At 38.6% G+C, this 23,477-nt stretch overlaps 1 protein-coding gene across 1 annotated transcript in view; it reads right to left on the bottom strand.

The window, feature by feature from the left end:
• The window catches only part of STAB2 (stabilin 2), a 76,782-nt gene that overhangs the window by 50,121 nt on the left and 3,184 nt on the right, over positions 1 to 23,477 (bottom strand). The window contains exons 2-16 of the mRNA XM_065743115.1: positions 22,342 to 22,475; positions 21,482 to 21,597; positions 17,247 to 17,332; positions 16,016 to 16,085; positions 13,682 to 13,777; positions 13,282 to 13,407; positions 11,158 to 11,354; positions 9,992 to 10,125; positions 6,058 to 6,191; positions 4,050 to 4,132; positions 3,432 to 3,581; positions 2,050 to 2,193; positions 1,329 to 1,391; positions 1,116 to 1,235; positions 393 to 446 (exon numbers count right to left, since the gene is read on the bottom strand). Of these exons, the coding sequence (XP_065599187.1) occupies positions 393 to 446; positions 1,116 to 1,235; positions 1,329 to 1,391; positions 2,050 to 2,193; positions 3,432 to 3,581; positions 4,050 to 4,132; positions 6,058 to 6,191; positions 9,992 to 10,125; positions 11,158 to 11,354; positions 13,282 to 13,407; positions 13,682 to 13,777; positions 16,016 to 16,085; positions 17,247 to 17,332; positions 21,482 to 21,597; positions 22,342 to 22,475 (1,707 nt within the window). The remainder of the gene's footprint in view (positions 1 to 392; positions 447 to 1,115; positions 1,236 to 1,328; positions 1,392 to 2,049; positions 2,194 to 3,431; positions 3,582 to 4,049; positions 4,133 to 6,057; positions 6,192 to 9,991; positions 10,126 to 11,157; positions 11,355 to 13,281; positions 13,408 to 13,681; positions 13,778 to 16,015; positions 16,086 to 17,246; positions 17,333 to 21,481; positions 21,598 to 22,341; positions 22,476 to 23,477) is intronic.

Raw genomic sequence — 23,477 nt, forward strand, 5'->3', positions numbered from 1 at the left:
GAGGTGTTTAATAAACATTTAGATGTGGTGCTAAGGGACATGGTTTAGTGTGTAAATATTGGTGGTGGATGGATGGCTGGACTGGTAGATGATCTTGCAGGTCTTTTCCAACATTAGCGATTCTATGATTCAAAGGTCATTAATTTATGTCCTCCTCTGTAGGATCCAGTTTAAGCAAAGTTATCACCTCTCTCTAAATATTGCTGTGCTTGCAACCTTAAAGAGCTGAGGAAATGTCTGCCCTTAGAAAAGGCAGAGGCACTGCCATCCTCCTTTGAAGCCTTTCTGTGGGGTGCACTGAGAGGAGGTTGTTCTTGGAAGACCCCTGCCTTTAGAGTGGCAGAGTGCCTTTAAGTTCTCGAGCTCCCAAGCTATGAAGCATCCACACTCACCTCAGCATTGGAAACAGTGTGGTATCGGACCAGCTCCAGCAGCTTCTGTGAGCCCTGCAAGAAAAAGAAAGAGAACTTTTTAGCCCAGTGTGAATAATGCAAACCCAACCTGGTCTGTGTGAGAGTGTGGGGGTGAGAATTCTATCACTACTGAAGATGGAAACTTCTGTATCAGTAGTAATGCTTAACTTGCAGCTTGTGCCCTGCTGGTCCTTGCCCTTGCTCCTAACTCACCTAAGTGCTGTGAACCACCCCTGGTATACCCAGGGGTACACCCACCTCTCAGCCTGCAAAGACTTGTAAGTCCATCAGCAGTGGTAAGGAGGTATCCTGGGGACACGATGTTCCCAAAATCCACAGGATCCCACAAGTGGTAATCCCCAGTTTGTAGTGCTCCTGTGATACCCACTCATATCAATCATCCTCAGCAGAGGCAACACTTCCTAGAATTGGGTTTGGGTCTTTGCTACGTGGCAGTCAAGGCAAGAGAAGGGGAGAGAGGACGTGTTGTGGAGCCTCAGAATCACTTCATATATGATACCAGATCCTATTCCTCTCTAGGTGTCTTCTTGATCTTTTTTCAAGATGGCTTGAAGCTTGGTTATAGGAACTTAGTGTATATTAACACTAAAGATAGAATAACATGTACTTGTGAGTCTACTATACATTCTACATATATTTATATATTCTTTAAGAACCATTTATGCTATAGAAAGGCTGTACCTCTGCAGAAAGCAGGTAATCCAGATCCTCACTTTTCATATTACTCAGAGCATTGTTACTTGGAACAAAGACTGTGTAAAGTCTGTTATCCTGCTGTAAATCCATTCCCAGGCCAGTTTTCTGTTTTGATTTAAAAATAAAAGTAAATTTTGTATATTATTTTTGGAAATCATTGTAACATAGCTTTATGGAATTGCTTTTCTTGATCCTTACCTCTATCAAAGATGCAAATTGGCTGTATCTTTCGTTGTCTTGAAGTACTGACATTATGGTTTCCTGAAATAGGATAAATATAAGATATATTTTGGATAGATTACATAGAATGCATTCCAATTTTCATAATATACTTTCTGAATTAGTTTGAGTCTCAGTTATTACTGATCTGAATATATTTGTGTTTCTTTAATTTTTGACTGACTGTGGTATCTGTAAGCAGCTGAAATGACAGTGTCTTGTACTCATTGTTTGGCTGGCTTAGAGTTTGTCATAGTTCTGAAAATGATTAGGCACAGAACATACAAACCAGGTGTATGTGCTTGACAGGCTATTATTTCTGTATTATCAATGGAAAAGGACAGAAAGAGAAAACATTTGCACCATCTGAGAACTCAACACTATGCAGAGCACCAAAAAACCCAAAGCATTCAAAATGATAGGTTTTTGAATTTTAGTCCTTGGGGTGTTGGTGATTTGAATACAAGTTTTGCCAGGAATCTATGCAAACATTCCTTGTTATAGTTTGTTTAGTTAAGTTATTCTGTTCAGTTGAATGCACAGAGTTCTACTTTTCACCTTGAATGTTGTCTCTGACTGGATGCATGCTGCCATAATGGAGTTTCTCTAGCTGCTGTCAGTCATTCTTCTTTGCATTAAATGAATGAGAAACTATTGTAAAAGAAAATCCAACATCACACATACATAGCTTACTCCCTACCTCTTTGTTACTTTGAAATGCTGGCTCCATGTTGTCCATGGCTTTGTCAACAATGTGCAGAATTCCATTGGAAGCAATAATATTGCCCTGCAAAAGTTTTCCTTTCCTTCTTCCTCCCTGAATTCTAATTCGTAGTTGATTATCCTGAAAGAAGCCAGGCAGTGGGTCGTGAGCTGTTATTATGGAACAGGAGTATGCATGTTGAATAATATCTAACATCCCCTTCCATTGCCAACACCTGGACAATCTAAATTTGAGGAGCCTAAAGATTGCTTCCAACACCTATAAAGGAAATGGAAAAAATTCCTTTGACTTTGGATTGGGACCATGTTATTTTGTTTCAAAATAACAAAGTTAATAAGAGAAGCAAGGACAAGGGAATGAGTTGGAAGCAGTGTACCTGAAAGGGCTCTGATGACTGCTACTAATAGAAGTCTGTCAGGAAATGGTTTAGATTGTGGTTGTAGTGAATTGGTCAAGTCCTGTAATCTTAAGGGACTACAAACCATTTCCTTATATTATATGTATATTTAAAACAATAAAATGTTGCTGATGGTGCACTGTACTGAAGCCTGCAGGAAGCTGATGGGCCTCAGACAGCAATATTTTCCTGTTACAAATGGAATGCATACCCAATAAAGAAAGAAAGTAGATTTCTTTTCTTAGATGTCACTGATTTAATAGAAAAACACAAGAAATACTTGATTTCAGTCTTCACGTAGGCTCAAGCTATTAAAAGACAATGGACTACGAATAATAGTTCTAGAGCATAAGATCTGTTATATCAGCTGCAAAGATAAACTGTGGTATCAGACTGCCCCAGTTTTTGCTGATGTTGAATAAAGTGGGTTGCAATGAACTTTGTTCCATATTTTTCATGATAAACTGCAATGTGAATTTTATTTGTGTTGAACACCACTCTTTCCTGCATAATTCAAGGGATGTCTGGGCTGATGTTCAGAGGAAGGTAAGCCCTGCAATGCAGTTGCTATTTGTTCTGTGTGAGCAGTAAGTGCAGGTTTCTAGCATAAACAGTGGGATTTGGGAGGTTATAGGCATGGGTTGATGGTTGTACTAGATGGTCTTTTTAGTCATTCCAACCTTACTGATTCTACGATTTTTCCCTTCCATACCACCTCTGAATTTACTTGTGCTCTTAAATCTACAGGGAGGCATTCAAAGATCACTTAGACTCAGAGCCTTCTGCAGTGGTGCAATGCCAACAGTAACTTTTGTTTTCACTGATATTTCTGGCAACTTTGCCAGTGAGATTTCAAGTTTCTGCAACCTTATATCTCAGTGAGGACAAATCTTTTGTACTCCTTGTTGATCTAAAAACATTAACTAGTATCCTTGCTGACGTAGGATGGAAATTCACCTACCTTTTCTCCCCTTGATATCTCTCCTGACTTGCCAGTCAAAGTATATATTTTATCAGTATTATTCAAACTAGTGGTATTCAATTGACCAGCAATCACATGGAGTTTCACAAAGTACTGTGCTTTCAGGTTGTTATTTAGAAGTTCCTTTATCTAGAGAAACAGAAGAACAAAGATTAATCTCAATACAGACTCAGAACGAATGATTTTGGTTTTCCCTCCAATGGCTAAATTCTGAAATGACATGTTTCTTCTGAAGTGAAATAATAGGATCTGAACCAAGAAAAGGTCTCTTGGTTTAAGTTCAGATTCTACCTATATGCCCCTGCAGTAAGTGCCTCCCTGTCCTGCCCTTAAGTGGAAGGTATTGGATGTTAAGCATTTTAAAAATCAGGCCACTTTTTTCTTACTCAAAGCATGTCTGCATTCTACTTTGATTGACCAAACTGTTTTGCTTTTCCTTCAAGTAGGAAAAAGGCAATCTCTGTTCTCTAGACTTAAATGGTAAGCCAGAAGTGGACTAGAGAAAAAATTTCTTCAGAATCTGTTGAATTAAAAAAAATGAGATTTCTGAAGGAGCTGAATTCCTCTCCTTAAAAACCCTAATTATTGTTTACTTACATTTGTACCTTTGAATCCCCTGTTTGTTGGTACAAACACGGTAAATGGTCCCAGGCTGCTCAATGGCCATTCATAGACATTTTCTGATAAGGAAATAAGAAAAAAAGATAACTGAATATGGTTTATGCAAGGATAGAATAAGCAAGAATAGTATCTGTGATTATTAAATGTTAATATGAGATTCTAAAATCTGAGTTGTTAAGATTGTAAGATGAAAAGTAGTCGGCATATGAAATCCAGGTGCTGCTGCGTGTGTGACTCCGGATGAAGCAAAATGCTCAGAATGTTTTTGGTACCTGGGAACTCATGGAGTAGAACTCATCGAGTAATGGCCATGAGAACAGCACATCTTTAGAACTGTGCCTTTGTAGGGAAACAGCTGCTTGCCTTGTATCAGTTCAGACTCTGTGGGGTGAAGGATCTGCCACTGACAACATGCTGGGGATGCAAACAACTGCAAACACATAGCTGGTAATAGAAGCTGATGCACTGTGAGTTCATTTGAATTTGTTTGTTACCCAGATGGTATTACCATTTCCAAGACAGTCTTATGAGACTATTGAGTCTGTAGATGAAGCCATTACATATTTTTAATAATGAGATCTTTTTCCAGAAGATTACAATTAGAAGTGAACAAAACCTTCATAGACATTATGGATATGGTATAACAGAAAAAATATATTGAAATGATTGCTCTGTCTTACAACACAAAGTGGGCTGTTCTGTTCCATATTCTTAGGTTTTGACAGACTTTAATGTGAAGAGAATGTACTGTAAAATAACCTGTGTGCTTAATTTATCTATAGCTGCTGGTTTGTAAATCATATGGCATATTCATATTCAAAATTTAACCAAAGAACATAAAATTTGGATTGTTGTTTTAAAAATGGTGATATCTAGAATGCCAGGCACTTTTCTGGCACTAATGGTGAAGTATAGAAAAAAAAAAACAACCAGACAAACTAGCTCTCAGTGCTGAGGCAATGGATTTCTGTTTTCTGTACTAAATATGAAGGCAATTGCCATGTTTTGCCCTTGGCCAGCTATGTAGGATTCTTACTCTAATTCAGAGATCCATCTTTCTTCTGGCAGTATTTGTTCAGGTCTCAAACTTTTGACATTGCAGCAGATGATAGTGAATACAGTTATGTTCTCTCCAGAAGGATTTCTTTTTTTATATTGTGACACAATTACAAACATATGCAAAAATCTTTGGCAAGGTGAGTGAGTCAGATAGCCAAATAAAATAATCCTTTTTTTTTTTCTCAATATTTTTACCCCTCTATTTGAGAGTTCCTGAATAATTTGCTTTTCATATCCCAAGAAAGGCTTTGTGCACAAATGCACAGCAGTCTGGCCTGATTTCCAAAGTGTTTGTCTTGTTATCATCACCTTTTTTCCCACTGTCATCATCCTTCCTGCTTACTGCTTTCTGGACTGTTTCCTGATCTTACTCTCCTGGTACATTTCCAAACCTCATACATACCAGGGATTTGCAGTTCATCTGATTATATGATTGTATTTATTCTGAATAATAAATTCAACAGCAGGAAGTACTTGGATCTGCATTTGAACCTTGATTGTACATTTACAATCTAATTTAAGTAGATTTTTCCCCCATCTCCTGAGTTTCACTGGTTTTATCTGATATGTTATCTATAATCTGTACAATTAGATGCCATGCAGCATGATGACAATGGACTTGGTGGCTTTGTGTCTTATGGAATGGTGACTGTAAATTCATTATTAGATAGTGTGGGATAATACAGGTTAGTACCTAAAGCTGTATACCTAAAAGTATCAATGAGTGAGTGAAGAATCAGCTTCTCCCATCCCTTAGTTTGTTACTGAAATACTTTCCTAACAGTGGAACAAGACGAATTTATGCTGGAGAAGATAATTGCACTGAGTTTGAAACATTCATATTGGGGGATCATGGATCATGGTTTTTTGTTGAATACAAGCAAAACCACCCAACAGGAGGTGACTGCTGCATGTGATCACTTACCCATGAGTGTTAGTGCAGATGTCAGCTTGCCTTGCCACCGTCCTCCTGCTTCTGTGTTCAGGTCTTGGAGGCGCTCCATGATGTTTCCATAGCACACAAACCCATTCCCCACAGAACCCTTCTGGCATGTACACCTGGGAAGGGATTGCCATTTCAGCTATGTGTTGCACTGATTCTGCCCCACAGGGTCAGTGGGGCTCTAGCTAAGCATGCTAAGCGTGGTTACTTCTCTGAAGGCATAATCAGGAATCACTGTTTTAGTTTTGCATCTTTGCTTCAGCATACAGTAAGTTACCATTCAGTGATAGGAAGCTGTATGTATCTTATCATTTATTGGATAACTATATTAATTTGTTATTTCATCACTTACTAACTGTAGACTCCCCTTGTTCTTGTAGCCTCTTCCATGGATTTTAAGAAACCTCAGCTGGGAAGCATAATGAATGTGAAACAGCATCCCCTTGCAACAACGATACCCTTAAACCCCTCCTGATTAGTAGTTTTGGCTGTGTGATCCCAGTGTGCTTGCAGATGTGTAGGTAGTGTGGTGGCCACTTGCCTGACAGGATGTCCTTGGGGACTTCAGTCTCTGAGAGGTGCCAGTGCCATACAACAGACTTCTGGGGCAGCATCAGTAGTGGTGCCCATGAGAGTAATCAGCAATGCCTTGAGATGGGCTTAGCAGCCTTGCTATCTGGCCATGATCTGTGTTTAAGGTAACATGCTGCAGCCAAGGCAAAGTCTAAAGGAAATTTATGGAATTAGAGACCCAAATGCCAACATAACATTTTACATCTCAAGTGTGGAGGAAAACTGTCTCATGAAAATTGGACTTCAAGATCATGGAAGTCTCTGTGTGACAAGACAGGTGGGGAAGAATTTGCTGGTTGTCAGCAAGGATGAAAAGTGCTTGCCCTTAAGTGATGATGGGTACAAATGGTTTTGATTTTCAACAAGCAACTTAGATTTGCTTGTGCATTGATCTTGTATCTGTCTCAACACCTACAATTTTATGCCAATCTCAGCAATTTCTGTTGCACTCTTCAGAAATGCTGAGCCTGTGGGACTGGCTGGAGGTGTCAGCTCTGTGATCTACTCATCTTCAGAGCTAAAATTAAAGCAGGCACTTGTCAACATGTAGCACGCACAGAAATTACGACTGTATTTAAGAGGCTAAACAGCTATATGTTATGTGTTGGCAAATACAGGCTTTTAATGGTGTTCTTCCTAATCATGTCTCCAGTGTATTTAGTATTCATACAAGCCCCATCAATAATGATTCACCTTTCTACCTTTCTAGAGGGTTTTTTTTTTCCAAAGGCATAATTAAAGAAGGAGCATTAACCCATGCAACAGGAAAAACTTAATATAAATAATGACCTAATAATTTCTGTGTATTGACTCCTACATACACAGTTTGCCAATCATACCCCACACTAGTATCAATCCAATGCCAGATCCTATTTGCTATCTAGGTATCTTATGTCTGGACAAAAAGGGTCATCACTATACTTATATTCTTGATGATAGTGATCATATTCCACAGTTCCTGCACCCTGGTAGAGTTGCATTTAGATTCAGAGGAATTTTAGATGTGATTTTGGCCAAGAGGTTCAAGCTTTGGTTCCTCCTGGTCCTATGTAAAAATAGTAGTCTAAAATCATTCTAAATATAGGTGACTGACTATATGAGTTTTATCTTGCTTTATCTGGAGACTGGTTTGCCACTGACTCTTCATATTACTGAGTATATTTTGCTTTGAATGCACTGTGTACTACTACAAACTTGTCTGACGTTCTCATGATACAGCGTATGGACAGTATAGGAAAAAAGCTGTCATGACAATTCCCCAGACTAGCTAGGACAGGAAGTAGAATTGCAACCCTTCTGAAGAAGGGAAACTCAGCTTTCTATATAAGATATCACTTTATGAAGCTTCTAATCTCTACATTGAAAACAGAGGTAAAATAAGTGTGGGATTAGGAAAGAAAGTAATGGAAGCTGGCTGAGGGAAAGACAGTTCTTCATGGAAATCAGAGATGTTATGGTCTCACATGCAGTGTAATCCTGCACCAGCCAAAGCTTCATAGCTTCTGGGCAAGGCTGTGTGTAATTGCTTGCTGAATCAGTGTTTTAAAAAATGTCAGCAGTCACTCAGAGAAAATCGATTTGGGAACAGAAGTAGACAGTCTTGATTTTCCATTAGGTTGCTCTGTTAAGTTCACAAACCATAATTATTTGTCTTTTCTACATCTTTGTGTATGAGATTTATTCCTGTACAGATCATTTAATTCTGGAGAAAGCAGAGGTAGTTGTCTGTGGGAAGCCAACAGTGCAACTGAGTCTTTAATGAAAAAAAAAAAAAAACGTGGAAAGGGAGAAACACAGATTTGTGGACTTTGTTACAGCTCTGTGTTTTAGAAGAAATAAAAAATAGAAATAAAAAAGCAAAAAAAAAAAAAAATACCCCAAGCCCCATCCCTACTCCTAAACCCCAAATGTATTTAAAATCTTGAGACTGGAACAAAAATGCCGTCACATGTATCGTGGAGAATTTACTGTGCCCACATTTTATTTTCTTTGCAAAGTTTCTCTTTCATAAATGGATTCACCTTAACTGAAAACTATTCGTGAAAGTTTCACTTTTTGCCCAATAGATAGGAGTGGGATACAAATCAAATCAGTACTTCCTTCAGTATTCTTTTTTGTTTGTTTGTTTGTTTATTTTGCTGTTAAAGGTCATGAAATGAATGACATGCATAAATTTTAATTTTCCCATTCTGGAATCGTAAATATGTAGCTGTTAAAATATGAGTTTGTGATAAACCAGGAAAGAAATGAGCTGATTTATGTCATGCGGAATTTTGTTTTAAATTTTTAACTGAAGAAAATTTGCATTTTGGTCTTGATTTCAGATAGAAATACTCTTAAATCTTTGAAGTTTTACACCTGGTGCTGCTGGTGTGCTGCAGCAGCAAAGTGCTTTTTGAGTAGCACAGCGTGTTCCAGAAATGAAACTTGTTGGAAATACACAATAGCTTACACAAAATTGATTTTAATTTTTCACTGTAAGAATAAGCTGGGTAATGAGGTAAGAACTGGCAATAAGGATATTCTCCCATGCGAATACTTTCTGACTGTGAATTTATAAAATGATTTGTTTGCCAACTTATGACTAATATTCTGCCTTGCCTTTTACATTCTAATTCTCCTTTCCCAAAAGTTATCACTTTTGGAGCCCTTGGATTCATATAGCATTTTAAAGTGTTGCATTAAAACCAACTTTCCTCGTAATATCTGCAAAACAAATTTCTGTATAGGAAAACAAATTCTGCTGTAAGTTGTGCAGTTTCTCATGTGTTTTGAGGAATCTACTGAGGCAAGTATTGCTTTCGCAGCATGGGGGACAGAGGCCCTGGTTAGTGCACTAATAAGGGCCAGGGCTCTGACACTGTCCTGTGATAATTAATGCTGATTAATTTTTAGCATGCTGCCCGACATGGTTCTGGCCCACACAAGACTTTCCCAGGCAATGCCCAGGCACAGCTGAAGGGATAGCGTGTGCCAGGGACCTCTGCCAGGAGGCAGTTACAGTGATTTGGAAGAGGAAGAGTCTTTAGCTGTGAGCCAGACCATGTTGCTTGTCCAGAGGAACAGAAAACAGGTCTCGATCCTTTTTTAAAACTAGTGTAGAAATGACTTCTTAGAACTAATAGAAATAAAAATTAGTAGGCGTTAACTGTTGGGCTGATGAAATCTAAGCATGTGCAATCTTGTTGACCCTAACTCTACTAAATGTTGTCCTTTGTCCTTGATAACAAAACTACTACTAATAACTTTGGAAGGTGATCATCTACTGGATTTGTTTTAAGTGTTCTTATGATGGGGAGGAGGAAGAAGCTGGATGAAAGCTTTAATAAGAGGAAATACTTACATAATTTGTCCTGGAGCAACCATAGAGCATTTAGCTTTTCTGTGGCATGTATTGTTTGTTTCACAGATGTCTGCCATGCTGCATCCTTTCCCAGGGACAAAGTTTGTATAATGCTCCTTGCACTCACAGTGGGACTGCAGCAAAGGGGTGGGAGAGGGTAGAGAGAGATTAGACATGCATTAGAGATTTTAGCATACTGTCTGCTCCTAGGATTTAAAGACCAAGAAATTTCAAAGCCTTAGTTAATCACCTGATGAGTTCAGATGCAAGTTATAAAGCTCATCCATATTTATACAACTTCCTTCAAGGCTTTATTGACTCCCGAATATTAGTGACTCCCAGATAAATTTCCTTTAGATAAAGCCTTTAGATTCACTTCTGTGATGAAGAATATTTAAAGTCAGTGGAGATAGCTTAGGCTTTTTTCCTCTGTTCCCACAGCCCTCTCTCAAAAAGAAGTGCCAAAACATGTTATTAACTGGTGAGACATACCAGCAGTACGTACAAGCCTGTGCATGCTGATCACATGTAACTTGCTGAGTAAATCTTGGGTTAAGAAATTGGGTTGACCATGAGCTTCACAACAATCCTGGGTGACTGATTCCCTTTTCAGCTCTATAGAGTGTCCAGGAAAAATGGGCACAGCCTTCTGAAGTCTTGCTTTTTCAGTGACAGAAGTAAAGCACCGAAATCTGAGCAAGTTCCTAACAACACGAATAACGTGCAGCCTATACATTGATGCCTTTCATCAGTAGTCCTCAAAGACTCAGGTTACACTAATTTCAGGTATATTTATCTATGGTACCTATGCAAGGACACTACTGGTCCTACAAGACCCTTGCAGTCACAGAGAGAACATTTATCTGTGAGAGGTTTCATTTCAGTGCTTCCACTTATGTGAGACAAATCTGAGCCAAAATGTTCTACAGAAAATACCACTGTTTTCATCCCCACCTTCAGAGGGTGACACACACTTCTAAATAAAGAGTGAGAGCGAAAGGGGATACCTCCTGGCCATCTGCAGAGCTTATGACAAAGCCAGGAATAGGCCTTGTCCTCCCTGAAGCCTGTGCCTGTACACTTGTGGGTCCTTTATGGAGATGAAACATTATTTGTCTCTAGGCAGTTGACACAGGAAAAATTGGGGGCACCAGTTCAACACTAACCTTTCCTGGACCATCATATATGCAAATGGTAGACTGTGCAGGGCAGTTCCCGTATAACGCTTGGCAAGGGTCAATAGGTAAGCAGACTTGACCATCACCTCTGTAACCTTCTTGACAAGTACATTTGTGTCGATTTGGTCCAAGGTAAGTGCAGTTGGCATTAGGATCACAGATTTTTTTAAAGCATGGATTGATAGCTTGAGGAAAAAAAAAAAGGTAAATGAATTAATGCCCACATTCTAAAAACTGAATACAAGGATTTACTGGAACATCCCCATGCCAAATGAAGACTGCGTAGACTAAACTTCTCATGACAACTTTTCATAACATCCAAGTCCAAAGTATTGTGGCAGCATGAGACAGAAGGGAAGAATGTGTTTGTACTAACATAGCAACCATCTGTTGTTGCTTTTGTACAGAAATGATCTCTTAACTTGGCAAATTAAGTTATAAACAGATATAATCACGTAATGTGCTCATTAAAATATCACAACTATTTCCCTGTTCTCTGGTGGATTTTAGCTGAAGGAGGCCAGGTAGGTGATACAAGGTCAGTAAAAGCTTTAAGTGCATGTTAGATCAGTTGGAAACTATTTCTCAGTATAATAGGCCTTCACTGTTTTCCTTCCGGTAATTAAACAATATAATGTCAACCATGCAGGTATATGGAAAACTGGCCAACAAATTCTTTATTTGTGTCTTCCACAGTGCTGTAGATTCAGGACTGGAATAGAAGCTCACTATCTATTTCCAGAAGTCAGTGTTGTACATGCAATGGCATTATTTGTTCTTGATCATAATTCAGCAATGCTTCTTCACACATCTTTCTGTCCAGTATAGTACACACTGAAGCCAGAAGGCAGTAGGCCCCTGAGTGAACTAAAGGATGGTGGTACTCACTGTCTTCCTCTCTTGTCATCCTCTTCATTCCCCTCAACTGGGCAGAATTGCCAGTCAGCTTCATTCCCTCAAGCCTTTTCTTCTGATTCAGTGCAAAATCACATACATAGACGTTCACACCCTCAAACTGACCATGAACAACACCACCCCCAAGCTGAGTGTGAAGCAGCTACTGCTGTCCTCTATTACATGCTTAGTCGAGCTAGAGCTGCTTGTCTTCTGTTTCCCAGCTAGTCAAACCTAAATCACTGACTTAAGCCACAGATGACCCCAGTAGCTGAAGGCATTGGGGCAGAGTGACAATATTGTCATGGGCTGCATCACTAAAAGTCTTGGGAGGCAAGTATACTAGCATACTTCTCTGCTGATTGCTTGTCCATGTTGTCAATTTAATAGGACTTTGTATTCCCTGATGAGACACTTTATGATGTCTTGCTCAAGAGTGCTTAGAGAGGATGGTACACATTCAAGACCAAGAGGACTGAATACGTGCTGTAAATATTCCCAGATAGAATAAGGACTTCTGGTTTGTTCCAAACAAACATTTGCTAAATAGTGTTTCCAGCCTCAGATTCAACATTTTCTTCTTCACTGAAATTTATTTAGAAGGAAAAACTGATGCTTCAGGATATACTGTAAGCAGAAGAAATAAAGTCTGGGTTCTTGCAGTACAGTTGAGTATTCAATGGCAAGTTGAGGAACCCATAAAAAAACTTTATGGCAGACTTTTTATTCTAGCTGAGTTGTCATTATCTTTGTTTCATGAAAACAGGAAAACTAAACTGAGCTTTCCCATAGAGTGTATGCTTAATGACAAAACTGAGCCAAAATATGATGGATAGTCAATCAGTATACACCCTTGCTTGCTGTTGTTGACTTTTATGGAAAAAAAACAACCCCTGAAGTCAGACTTTAGCAAGTGATGTGATAGGAGTGGGCTTGTAAGCAGAGATGACTTAGTATCCACACAATGCACTTCAAAGAACTATGTCTTACTGGCTTTCTTTTGATTATTGGACTGATGTGTCTCTGGAGTGTACTTTAATGCTTAGTTTGATCCTGAAGGAATCTGGTTTGTGCACCTGAGATTGCTTTGGGAAATGCACTGAAGAACAGTTAAGTCATGATGATAGTGAGATTTGTTTCAAAAGCACACTCAGTATGTGAACTAAAATATTAATGTTGTTGTTTGCAAAGAATGTAGTGTAGATGAAAATGACTCACGTTCACACTGTGTACCATCTCCATGGTAGTTGGGTAGACATGTGCACTGCAGTCTTCTGCCATCCTTGCCTGAGGTAGTGCATCTTGAGTTTGCAGGGCACTGCAAGGCGTCACATTCAGCTATTGCTGAGGGACAGAGGGTGACAGATTAAGCTGTGTCTGCATATTGTGCCAGGAGACACTCCATCCTTCAGTTTACTAGCTGAAAATGCTCCTGATCTGCAGACCATCAGTCCCATGCTATTGTCATTCTTATGGTGATTGAAGGGATGAGATGATGGTGGTTATGGAAGCTCACAGGCAGGATTTGAGTTTTATTGTATATTTGGTTGCTTGTCTTTACCAATTCAAATGTATCAGAGCAATTAAATGTATCTTACGTAGAAAATAGCCTACTTACGTTGATCACACCTGAGCCCTTGGTATCCAGACAAACAAGTGCATCTTCCATCTCCTGTAATTCCACTGTTGCATACTCCATGAACACAGTTGCAAACTAGACAGAGAGATGGATGGATTTACTGAATAAGTATGGTGTTTGGAAAGATATATTTAGTGGTTACCTGTAGTAAATAGTGTCCTGGTCAACAACTGTTAAGTATTACAAAGTGCAATTTTCAAAACCAAGCTTTGACTCGAGTTCTTAAATTTATAGTTTTATGTTAATGAGAGAATCAGCTGCATAAATCAGCAAGTAAAAGATTCTGATTCCTGCAGTCTGATAATAGCTTGAGGGCCTGAAACACCAAACTGACCTGTTGCTAATACAATAAGGCTTGCAAAATTCAACATAATATCTTGAGCCCAAATTGAATATAATATGTAAAATACACCATTTTTATTACAGTTATCAAGTGGATAGAAAATAGCTAATTTTTTATTTAATTCTGTTTACCTGTCTTTCAAACACTTCTAGAACAAATGAATTATGTGACTTTTTTTTTTTCCTAAAGAGAATTAATCTTGTTTAAGGATAATTTGTTTCTGCTTGGGACTAGGTCTGAAGCACTTGGTTCGGTTCTGTTTGTTCCTATATTCTGTTATTTCTGGTTACAAACCTTGTGAAAATAGGCGCACATAACTGTATTCAGAGTCCAGTGTACTGTGAAACCCTTTTACAATTTGTTTTTGAAACATCATGTATACTTAAAAGCCTTATAACTGTTTCAGTTTCCATTATGGTACTTAAAAAAAAAAAAAAAAGCCCTGTACAGGATCACTGGAAAAGAATAAGAAGTACGAAGTTGTATTAGTGACTTTGTTTAAGGCAGTGATTCAGTTTACTCCCTTCCTCAGCAAACATATGCTGCGCTCTTGCTAACCACCTACCTTACTTAATTGATAACACTTTACCCAATTTACCTTTCCTGCTATAATAATTAGCAGCATCTAAGTTATTGTGGAAAAGCAGTTTGTCACAAAGGTACAGTGTTTATAAATACTTAAAAAACCTGAATGAGCTCAAATATCTGAACGTTGAAGTGAAAAATGATCCTTAAATAAATAAGCCATTAATCCTTCAGTAGCTGCTCAGAAAATAATTACATTTTCAATACTGAATTCATTCAAGTACCCTATTTTTATGAAAACATTGGCTTGATTGCATTTCTGTGTATCAACACTGGCATCCAGTGGACAAAAGTACCTTTGAGTCAGTTGAGTATAGGATTAATGTAGAAAGGCCAACACATTTGAAGTGAGCCTGTTTGTTACACTTTTTAGGACTAACTAATGGAAATCTTAAGAAAATTTTACCTAAGTAAGTATTAGCACTTGGGAAAGAGGCCTTTCTTAATAATTTCTTTTCTTCAAACAATTTCTTGAGTATGTCTAATGCTCAGCAGGGGTAAGAAAGGTAAAGAAAAATAAGAAACAGGCAAAATAGGAGAATACTATGCAAACATATTAATTGGTGATCTATTATCATACTAAACAGTCCAAATATCTCTGACCCTTCACTCAGTGTTCCACTACTTCTAAGGGAAATATGGCCAGCTAGTGAAACAACAAATCAAAGAAGCACTATAGAAATCAATAAACCCATGCTTTTTCACACTTTTGAAAGAATTTGGAAGCTGTGTGGCACAGAATATTTTGGAGATTGAAAGTGGAACTGGATCTAGTGATAAGGTAATTAATTTTTGGAGATGAAGGTCCATCAGAAATGATTAATTTAAATATCACATGGGTGTTTCCTGCCTTGACACAGAAGTTCTAGTTAGTAGATGTATTTAGAAGTCGTAGTAAAACTCTATAAGCCACTGCAAATTACACATTTGATATATTCCCACCCAACATTTTAAGTGCCAGAACAACTTCCTGTATTTAGATCAAACAAATGCAAATTCATCATTTAGGATGAAAACTTGGTAACATGTCTGGATAACAGGGAGGCCTACTGTAGTAGTACAAAAATGATTCTAACTCCTAGTGGTTTTTGGTTTGTTTTGTTTTGGACTATTAGCTGAAACAAAGATATTAAAGAAAATAGATATCGTTGTACTTCTACACTGACAGCACTATCTGCACAACTCTGAGTTAAATCCAGCCCCTTTCTGAACGAGGGAATCAGTAGCTGCCCATTTTCTTTTCCTGCTGTGTTTCCTGAAGCAAAGAGCATCTCTTGATGGGAAACCTTGGTCTCCCTTCCCATTTCACTGTGATTTTTAAGTGTCTGTGTACAGCTTCTGCTCACTTGCTTATCCTTATTTCAATATAGAAAGCTCAAACTCACCTGATGTGCACTGAGGACCAAACAAATTTTCTTCAGCACATTTTTCACAGGCTGTCCCAGAAAATCCTTTCTGGAATTATAGAATGGAAATTAAAACTTAAATCTATCATCTGTATACAGATGACACATGGTTAGCAGCCTGAAAGCAACAGCTTTAACCACAAAACAAACAAACAAACAAACAAAAAACCCCTACAACAACAAAAAACAACAAAACTACACCCACCACTCTAAAAAGGAAAAAGAAAATAAATCAGTCAGCAAATTAAAAATGACTGCAGTGTTCAAGAAAATGTTGCATTTTGAATAATTTTTCTCTCTACGTTTTTTTTTTTTGTTCTCTCAAGTTAATGATAGAGAACAATAACCAAGCCTAATGACCAAATCATTTTTATAATTTTTAAATTGTATTTCCTGACTATTTTTCACATGTCCCCAGAAGATATGGCTTTTTTTGTGTGTAAGGGAAAGATTAATCAGTTCTGGGTGAGGTAGAAAAGATTGAAATGTGTTTCTATTTTAAAATATTTTTGGCTGAAATTATTACACTCTCAATGAAGAAACATAATTCTGATAATACTGTCTCTAAGATACATTCTTCCTAATTAGAGCCAAAAGTCGTAAGTAGTTGCACACAATAAAGAACAGAAGAGCTCAAAATACATGCTTCAAGAATCAGAGAATCATAGAATCACTGAGGTTGGAGAAGATCTCTAAGATATCTAATCCAACAGCCAGCCCATTCCCACCATGCCCTGACCATGTCTCTCAGTACCATATCCACACAGTTTAAGAGCACCTCCAGGAACGGTGACCTCACCACCTCCCTGGGCAGCCTATGCCACTGCAGCACCAATATCCAACCTGAACCTCCTCTGGTGCAATTTAAGGCCATTAATTACCTCTTGTCCTATTGTTGTTACCGGGGAGAAGAGGCCAACTCCTACCTCTCTATAACCTCCTTTCAGATCATTGTAGAAAACAATAAGGTCTCCCCTGAGCCTAAACATGGAAGAGTTCCTTACTAATTTCTCCTGAAGCTATCTAGGCCTATAGTAATAATGCTGTCAAGTTTAGTGCAAAGTATGCAAAATGAATTCTATGTGGTCTACCTCTGCTATTTCTGAAATACTTTCAATACAATGTAGTGTGTAATATTTTCTGTACTTATTCCTTAGCTGCACATATATACTGCTGTTGCATTTTTATTACTCTAAAAGAAAGGCTGTACCTGACAAATGCATGTTCCGTTTCCATTTAAGCCCTGGGAGCAGTGTCCTCTCTCGTTGCATGGCGATGCAGCTCCTCCTGGACACTCTGGAAATGACAGTGAGCAATCAGTCACTTAGCTCTGCCCTTCTGCTCTCCTTACATATTAGAGATGAGGACCTCAAAGGGGTTTTGGGCTAGACAGAGGCCTCAGAAGATGACTACTCCTTTGCATCCATGCAAATCTACCCACAAGAAATTCAGCTTCAGCAGAAACCAGCATCCCTCTTTAGTATGGAAAGTTTATTGAATCACTTAGTTCTGTAATGATAGGATAGCACAAAAAATAGTTTTCTTATTCCAAAATACAGCATTATTTTTGTCTCTCCAAATTATACATGTTCTGTCTGCAAAGTAATTAACTGGTACCTCCTATAAGATCATGATATTTGGTTCAAATCCTCTTGGAAATTGAGATTTGGGTTACATGTGATCCACTTGACTCATAATGGGCTGTGGCCACTGTAAAATTTAAGTGCCAAAGATTTACTATGTTCTTCAGATTCCTAGATGCTAAAACCATAGTTACAGGTGTTGGTATGTCGAGTGTGATGATGTTGGTCCACAAAACCAAGCCAGACAGAAAGGATGAGAAAGAGCAACTACATCTCCAGATCAAAGTTGTTTAATGTTTGGCTGAGATTTTCCAATATCCACTTTTTTTTTTTAATGAATTATTACCTATAGAAAATGCATATAATGATTGTTTTTAGTCAGATTGTTCTGCCAAGATTTCCTCCCTGTAGGAATATCCTTATTTTTATGTTGTACAGCATTTGTGGATTCAGTTTATTAATTTCTTTACATAAGCCTTTCCTTCCTGTAAGCTGTCAGCCTAGCTAGAGTTCCCATAATCCCAATCCAGATGGTGTCTAAGTGTAGCAAACTCCCATTGCCCTTGAAGTTGCTGTGCTGTACCTTTCTGGTAGATTTATTGGTTATGAAGAGCCTTGGTTAGCTCTGTGTGGGTTGAAGTGGGCAGCACTGGATTTATGCTCCCACTGAGGGACTTAATCCTGATTTAGAGTGGTTAAGTGACATGGAAATTCACATGAAAATAAATCTGATCTGGGTGGAGCGATAAAAAATTAAGTGGATGAGCATATGTATACAAGAAATTTTAGTGAGGACTTTGCCTTTGTATCAATCTGTTAATCTTTGTCTTTTTTTTTAATGATACTTTCTGAGATCTGCTGCATCTGAAGATCCAGGAAAAATCCTATGCTTCTCAGGAATAATCAGTACATTTAAAGGTGGATGCTTGAGTTTGATTTAACTTACACTTGCTGAAATAGAAGTGTGCATTAAGAGCTGAGGTGAAGTAACCAGAAATGAGTTAAACTACATGTAAGTACAATAAGTACATGTACTTTAATCTATAAAGTGGCTTTTAGTAAGTCTGGTTTTCTGGGTACTGTATGACAGGCATATCAATCTTTAGGACTCACATGAATGCAAACTCTTTAATGTCTGCTATGAATGAAAACAATTTTAACTGCTCTGATGCTTCTATTAAGTGTGCAAAGATAGAGAAAATGCAGCATTTATGGTACAAATTCCAGGAAATTATACATCAGAACTGCTGACAGTACAGTGTTTACTATTTGTATTCACTCCACTTCCCCTTGTCTTCACTACATCTTGTCTCCTATTTTGCTGCCACCACTGAGGGACAGCTTTATCAGAAGCTTAGCAAATTACCACATTTTTCAACAAGTTTGGCCAGACAGATAAAGCACTTCCTCTCCCCTCAATCCCAGGACTGCAGGAGGCAGCACCAGAATTCTGACATGGGACACAGATGGGACACAGAGTGATTCTGGCACTGTCACCTGGCCCAAGCCCAGTGTTTAGGTGAACTGAGAGCTTAATTCAGCTATCCGGAGTGTTTTCAAATGCAGCCTCTTCTTAGGTTACTTATTTTCACTTGGATCCCCACAGACAGAAGAACTGAGGCATGCAAATATGTGCTCAGAGTAGAAACCTGAGCTGAGGTAGGTGTAGCTCACCCTGAGGCCTATTGCTGACTATGCTGGGCACAGAAATTCCACCACCTTTGGCTTCTGTGGCTGGATGAGATGGACAGGACCTCTTACTGGAAATGACTTTCTCTACAAAGCCATATTCTTGTGGCCTGGTGGTGTCACTTTAGTTTCTGACAGGGCACGTGCAAGATGGCAGTGCTAACAGGCTGTGCTCTTATCTCCTGTGCTTTTCCCTTTATTCCTGATGCCTTTTAACAAAGAAGTGGGTCATTTCTTGGGGTTCTTAGGAGGAAGGGAAGCAGACAAAACATCTTTCATTCATGCCATGCGTAGCAGTAAAGGCTATCATTTAAGGAAGTCAGAGCACTATTTAAGATCTAATTTTGTCATTGCCATCAGATGTTAAAGGTGAAGTAAACTCCTAGTCAGGGATTTTTCTTCAGCCTCAGGAAGGATCTGCTTTCCTCCAAACATTTCAAGACGTGCTGTACGTTCTTAGAGAGATTGTGATAGTACAGAGCTGTCTTCTTCTTCCAAATGACAGCAGAAACAATGCTGTGACCTTAATGTTCAGAGACATTGATTTTTGGGGCTAGGAAGTTTGCCTGAAGGAAGAGCAAGTCTCTTTGCCTCTATGGCCTCCTTGCTTCTGTGACCTATATCTGCAGCAGAGGAGGGCTCATCATCCACTCTAAAAACACCCATGCACCTCACATGGCTTCATGCAACACCTTAAAGCACAGGCTGATCAAACATTCTCCTTCTGGGCAGTTAGGTTGCATAGGTACCATTGAGAAAATGATAGATCAGTTTTAACTGCACAAGCAGTTATCTTCAGAGGAGGACTGCATCACTCACTACGCTCCTACTTCTTTCTACAGAAGCAGCTGTGTAAATGGGATTTTTTTTTAAATATTTATTTATTATTTTGCTTTAGTGGATAAATGTCTGGCATTTAAACCATAGTATGGGCCATGCTAGGACTGTTTATCTCTTCTGTAGACAGAAAGAATTCACAGATATTGAACCGGTCATTGACTCCTTTTTCTAAAGGAGGAAATACTTTCTGTGGGCAGGGAAACATCCTCTGCTGGTCTTGGTGCCTGTTTTAGTAGCCTGAAATTTGAAGTACTTGCAGAGATGCTGAAAGACTTTTCCTGAGGAAGGGACTGCTGGAGGAGAGACACTCCTCAATGCCACTACTTGAGTAATGGCCTTGAACTTCTGCTGGCTGTTCAAAAAAAAAAAAAAATTTAAAAAAAAAAGACCCTTTCAGATAGGAAGTAAAGAGTTAAATAAATATATAGAGAAATACTTCAGATTCAGAAAAGGGTATTTCTGACCTAACACTAAAACTTGAAAATTGCTGTTTGAAAACTTCCATTTTCAAAATCTATTATGGGGTTGAAAGGAATCAACACTAGCTAAGCCCCAGCTGGGGGGGTGGGTTCAGTTCTAGGTCCCTCTGTACAAGAGAGGCAAGGGAATGCTCAAGGAGTCCAATGGAGGAGCACTAAGATGATGGAAGGATGTAAGCACCTCTTAGGAGAGGAGAGGCTGAGAAGGCTGGGGCTGTTCAGTCTGGAGAAAAGGAGGTTCAGGGGGAATCTCATCAGTGCCCTTAAATACCCCAAGGAAAGATGCAAAGAGGACAGGGCTAGGCTCTTTTCATTGATGCCCAGTGCCTAGACAAGAGTCAGTAGGCACAGAATGGAACAAAGAAGGTTCCCTCTTAAGATCAGGAAAGGCTTTAGTACTATAACGACGCTGGAGCACTGGCACAGGTTGTTAAGAAGGGTTGTGGATTTTCCTCCTTGGAGATCTTCAAAAGCCACCTGGATGTAGTCCTGAGTGTTCTGCTCTGGGTGGCTGTGCTTGAGGAAGGGTTGGACCAGATACCTCCACATGCCCCTGCCAACTTCAGCTGTTGTGTGATATGCAAAAAGTTAACTTTTTAGCCATTGACCAAAATCATTTGTTTTTGAATATCTCAAAATCCATGCATCTCCCTGATTTTTTTTTATTTCTTCCATTAATTCTTCTTTTTAAATGAGTGCTGTTTTTTTCTCCAAAACCTTAATTTTTGGATAAATAGCATTATTTCTGATCCTCTAGTAAACTCTAAAAGGCATAATTCTTGTGGAAATAGTTTCTGAAAGCAAGAAAAAACAATTCTTTATTCCTATTCAAATTCTATCAGAAAAGAGCTTACCCATGCAGTCTGGGCCCCAGTATCCCTGGCAGCATTTAGGTTGTTGAATTTCCTTTGTACAAGAATGCCGGCATCCAGGTAAAGAAAGACTGTGTGATCTAATTTCTAGATAGTACCTGAGGAAAAGAAATTGGAGCAATGCTAAAGCACATAAAATACTTCTGTGGGGAAAAGCAAAATTCCTAATCTCCTTCCCTTAAAATATCAGAGAAGACCCATTCAGATTTAGTTGTATTAAGGGTTTTTTTTTTTTAAACTAAAATATACAGGCATATCAAGGGCTAAAAACATTCTTGCAGCTGTCTTTTACATCATATATTTATCTTTTATTCACTTTGACAACCTTAAAATAACAATTTTATCTGTTTGGGTTCGAAGTAGCATTTAATTTTAATTAATTTGTTTATTTTTAATATCAAGATTCTTTTAAATGCTAAATAAGTTCAAAATAGGTATTTAATTTTCCCCAAATGGTGTTTTTCAGGCAAAATTTCATATTTCTTTTGAGATATATCTTCCTGCTCTGTCTACACTTGACATGATATCTGGCAGTTTAAAAAATCTCTATCGTATGCTACCATTCATCACAAGTATGCAGAATAAATAAGGAAGTCATTTTTTGATACCACCCAAAGCAAAATCTCATAGGCATTGATTTCACTGCTTATCTTCCTCTGATGCAATTTGTTGATTAACTTCTGACATAGATGCTTGAATTCTGGAGGTGTAAACACTGTCCGTAAATAAGCTTCAATGTTCCTTAAAAAATTGCATGGAACAGATTTTTCATAATACAGATCAATATATTCTGATCCACAGAGAATGATATTAATGGTGAAAACCTCTGTCAGAAGAAATACCTGCAATCTGGGATCCCAGTCCCATTGGTAATTTTGGTGTAGCCAGCAGGGCACCGGGTTTCGAGGTTTAGAGAGCAAGGCATACATTCAGTTTTCATTTGAATGAGCAGCTTTTGATCACACCTCTTCTTTGTCTGTATTAGGAAAAGATTAATTAAAAAGGAGAAAAGAGTCTCTCAGTTGATCTAACTCTGCCCCCAGTGGCTTTTCTTACAAATGACAAACGTAGCTCTGCTTGTAGCAGAGCTGCAAGCTCTGTCCCGATCCACAGATACAAACCTCAGCTCTGGGGCTGAACTAGGCAGTATACCTCTCACCAGGGCTTTCCAGAAGCGTTCTCTTCATGAAATGCATTCAGTATACCGACACAGGATAAATCCTATTTATATTAATAACACTTCACCCATGAAGTGCTAAATCAAGCTGTCTTAAAAGGGAGATTACCAAGAGAGCCACAGTCTATGAATTACTAATTCCAAAACTGCCCCAGTCCCAAAGTAAGATGGAAAAGACATGTGCTGCCCAGTGTCTCCTGTATCAGTGGTGAAACCAAACATGAGGTATGGAAAAAAATGCTTGTGCTTCTGCACATACTGAACAAGGCATAAGCCTTTGGTCTTTCCAAAAGACAGATGTCTTGTTATCAGCACTACTATATTGAATTGGAGGATAAGGAAGGAAGGATGGTATTTTCAAATTGGCCCCACTGGAATACACTGGGAAATGCAACCATATGGTTTTTTTGTTTTTTTTTTTCTTTCCCTATCTAGAGGAAACCACAAATAGCTCAGCTTACGTATCCTGACCATAGACTTCTAGCTCAAATGCTGAGGGCTCTTGCTCCTTGCCTTAGAGTTTCAAGAATGCCAAACCTGGCAAATGAATTGAGATGATGTCAAAAAGGAGAGAAGGCTTAGGGCAGTGTCACAGTGGTGGTACTGTGCCTCATAGCTGTAGAAATGGAAGTTTTGAAAACATCTATATGCCGAAAACAGTCTTTGCTTCTTGCTACTAAAACAGTCAGTCTGTTTTAAAGTAAAAGACTTTGCTGAGCCTCACTTCATGCTGGTTTCCCCTGCTGTCTTTCTGTTGAGTATTTCTTGAAGTGAGTTCTTAATTCACAGTGAAGAGAAGTA

The sequence above is a fragment of the Cyrtonyx montezumae genome, unplaced genomic scaffold (genome assembly GCF_038088225.1).
Source record: "Cyrtonyx montezumae isolate F1298 unplaced genomic scaffold, pur_monq_1.0 scaffold_3, whole genome shotgun sequence".
Classification (NCBI taxonomy): Eukaryota; Metazoa; Chordata; class Aves; order Galliformes; family Odontophoridae; genus Cyrtonyx; species Cyrtonyx montezumae.